Genomic DNA, 3,453 nt, shown 5'->3' with positions numbered 1-3,453 from the left:
TTTTAAAAGTCACTTTCCAGGTTTTTTAAAAAATAGTATTTTGTTTATTTGTGTGCATATTCTCATGTTTTTTATTTTGTATAAAAATAATATGTCGAGGGATATTTTATGTTAGAAACGTGTAATAATGTTTGTTTTGGCATTAATTGCTAACTTCATTTAATCATGCATGCATTTTGAAAAGTTCAAAAAAATGACATAACAAAAACATGGTTTTCCCTTATTCAATTAATCATCTTTATTTTACATTTCAAACCCCCACAGAATCAGACATTTGTCTCACATTACCGTTCCAAATAAGTAAATAAATATCGTTTTCTTTTCCTTTCATTTTTTGTTTTATTAAAAAAATAAAGAAGTGGTCATTGTGTGGGCCAGGCAGTGAATGGCAGCCCACTGGGCAGAAAATTAAGGACAGAAGCATTGAATTAGACGGATAGAATAAAGCAGGTGCAATATGTGAGGGGTGGGGGAGTCTTCCCACACATTAACAACACTCTAATATATAATATCTATTTAAACAGATTAATTCATCTACATATTTACACTAGATTTGTTGTCTGATTCAAGTTGGGACCATTTCCCCTGCTGGCTGACAAAACAGAAAATAAATCAACTAATCAATGAAGTGTGACCTTTAAATAACTGGGAAACACAGAAACTATAACTTCCAGGTGGATTTCATTGCGCTGCGTGAGCTCTGTGACATTAACAACCGAGGTTAATAACCATAAAACACTAAGTTAGTTGCAAAAACTCCAAAGTCACAGTAAGGAAATCAATTGGTCTTTACTTGTCCCGTCGAAGCAACGGATTCAGCCACAAAAGATAAATTAAAACGCGTAATAAGTACGAAGAGAGTCTGTAACAACCGCAAAAGTTCGTTCCCATTCAGGTTTGAGTCACTTGGAGTCGCTGGCCAACCTCGGCATGGTGACGGTAGTCATGCTGGACACATGCGGAGGCGGGACTTGGCACATGCTGCACGGGCAGGGCATCCCGGTGCCAACGCCCCAGTGCTGGAAGCTGCTGCCCAGCGGCCCTGCGCCTGCACCGGGGGTTTTGAGGAGTCCGTGGTGCGGTCTGACAGATGTGACGGCGGAGATACTGGGCGCGGACAGGGAGGCGGTGGAAACGGCCGGCGGGAGGAGCGGGTGGTGCACCGCCGGGTGTGCGGGATGGGACGGCACTGGGTGTCCCGGCACGGGCCCCGCGTGCGTCATAGTCGTACAGGCTGATGGATGGAAGCCGCCGTGGTGTCCGCTGGTGCCGTAGATCTCGCTGACCAGCCGCTTCATCTCCTCCAGTGAGTTACTCAGCATCAGGATGTAGTTTCTCGCCAGCAGCAGCGTGGCGATTTTGGAGAGTTTACGCACGGATGGTCCGTGCGCATAGGGCATGACCTCTCGCAGTCCGTCCATAGCTATGTTGAGGTCGTGCATCCTTTTCCTCTCACGGCTGTTGATTTTGAGGCGGATCGCCTGCATCTCGTTCTCTGACAGGAGTTTGCGGTCTTTCTTGGACAGGTGCAGGGACAAAGACTCCTCGTCGGAGGCGGAGAGGCCGTGCAAGCTGAGTGTGTCTGACGGAGAGTCGCTCTGCGTGGAGGACACAGCACCAGTGAAGCCGTGGACAGATTTCTTCAGAGTGGACAGGAAAATGTCATCTACCTCAGGGGAAGACGGTCTGCTCGAAACACGACTTGTATCAGAGTCCATAGTTCTTGTCCTGAACGATGCTCTAAAGGAGCAAAGGATAAGTTAGTTTCTGTCAAACCAACGCACGGGCAAGTTCTGTGCTGACAAAGAGTTACATTAAAAGTTATAAGCAGTTTGCAATTTTATTTTTTATAATTAACACGTGCATGTTCATGTATTTGTTATGCGTAATGTTGCATGACTGCCTCCTTTTAGTCCTTACTCTATTCCTTTTTCTTTTTGACTTTATATTAAAACCACTTTGAATGCTGCAAAGCCTTATATGTCAACGAAGATACTTTAAATAAACACATTCCTGTCAGATAAATGATCAGTGAGCTCATCTCTGCTAAAACATAAAAGTTTGGTAAAAGTCAGGGAAAAGTATCACTGTATTAGAAAAAACACTTACCGTGAATCTTTCCAATCGCAATGGTGTGAACAACCTAAACGTCAAATCTTCCACTTACTCCACACTGCATGTGACAGCCCATTTGGCAAGGCGGCGTGTGACCGCAGGGTTTTATAGCGGGCTGAGGCCGCTTCACCAGGACAACGCGCTATCTGTCCCCGCTGCCTCCCAGCGACCAATCAGCTGTGAGTATGCGGGGAGTAAGGAGGGAGGAGGATGAGGATGAGAGAGGGTGGGAGGGATGGAGGCAGAGGTGACTGACAGCCCTTCAGCCTGATGTAATTACCAACACACCGCATTACTATTAAGTGAAATCAGACACACTTCCACCTGCACACCTCCTTGTAAAAATGTTCGGTCCACATGTGGATGGATTTTATTATAGCAGCAAAGGAAAGAGGCAATTTAGTTGCGTAAATATATTAAATGTAATTGGTCTGCATTAAACAAAATAAAGTGCAATACAATATTAGAATATTTTATTCAATTTTTAATGTATAATTTCAAATTGAATATCTTTTCATTCTATTATTTGCGTCAGTTTTTGCGCAAAAATCTTTTTTCTATTAATTCATGTTTGTTTGTTTTATTAATATTAATTGATTTATTTATTGTTGGTAAAACTTCAGAGCGTGAAATGGCGTCGTGCCTCTAAATGAACAGTAATAACGGGTCAAAGCCTAATAAGCAGCGCAATATGTTTCCTGTATGCGCGCGGCCGCGCAGTAAATATGGTGTTTTCCGTTGTTTCCCCCCCCGAACAGCAGCTGCCGCTGAAGTCCATCTTTAACGTTAATTAATGAAGTGTGCAAAAATTGTTTTTAACGGTTATGATCTGCAACGTTTCAATTAAGTCTGCAGTGGAGGAGCGCATGTGTGGCCCGTTTCTACTGCTGCTGCTGCTGCAGGTCACTGGGCCTCAGCAGTGACAGAAGGCTGAGTAACTGACAGTGACAGCGTCTTTGTCCCGGAATATGACGAGTGTCACGGTGCATTCACACGCAATCAGCGCTAATTGCCTCCACAAGTTTATCTGATTTCACAGGATTGAGGTCTGAATGTCATCCTTACTTTGGCTCATCCATGTAAAATTCACCAATTTCATGTAACTCAATTTAATTATATTTGAGTCATTCTAATGATTTTAGGATTGACTGTAAAGAAGGGTTTATATTTTGAATATTAACTAAAAATAGACACATTAATTTAATATGGCCATATCATAAATGTTTTCCTTAAGAAAGGAAAAGACGACACATGGAAATGACGAACTAAATAGGCTACATCACATTATTTATTCATTCTGTAGTTGCCAATTAGTCTTATGGAAATTATGGATACTAT

At 42.7% G+C, this 3,453-nt stretch overlaps 1 protein-coding gene across 1 annotated transcript; it reads right to left on the bottom strand.

The window, feature by feature from the left end:
- Nucleotides 1-210: 210 nt before the first annotated feature.
- On the bottom strand, nt 211-2,222 carry olig2 (oligodendrocyte lineage transcription factor 2). The gene is made up of 2 exons (XM_058622214.1): nt 2,110-2,222; nt 211-1,740 (listed from the first exon to the last, which is right to left on the bottom strand). Exon 2 carries the CDS (start codon nt 1,716-1,718, stop codon nt 903-905), a length of 816 nt encoding a protein of 271 aa, XP_058478197.1. The 5' UTR covers nt 1,719-1,740; nt 2,110-2,222; the 3' UTR covers nt 211-902.
- Between the last annotated feature and the right edge of the window lie 1,231 nt (nt 2,223-3,453).

The sequence above is a fragment of the Solea solea genome, chromosome 2 (assembly GCF_958295425.1).
Source record: "Solea solea chromosome 2, fSolSol10.1, whole genome shotgun sequence".
NCBI lineage: Eukaryota > Metazoa > Chordata > Actinopteri > Pleuronectiformes > Soleidae > Solea > Solea solea.
Note: the sequence above shows the minus strand (reverse complement) of the source record. Positions and strands in the feature narration are given on the sequence as shown.

Excerpts from the sequence above, each read along its gene's own strand:
- olig2 (XM_058622214.1), bottom strand. The coding sequence starts at position 1,718 with ATGGACTCTGATACAAGTCGTGTTTCGAGCAGACCGTCTTCCCCTGAG.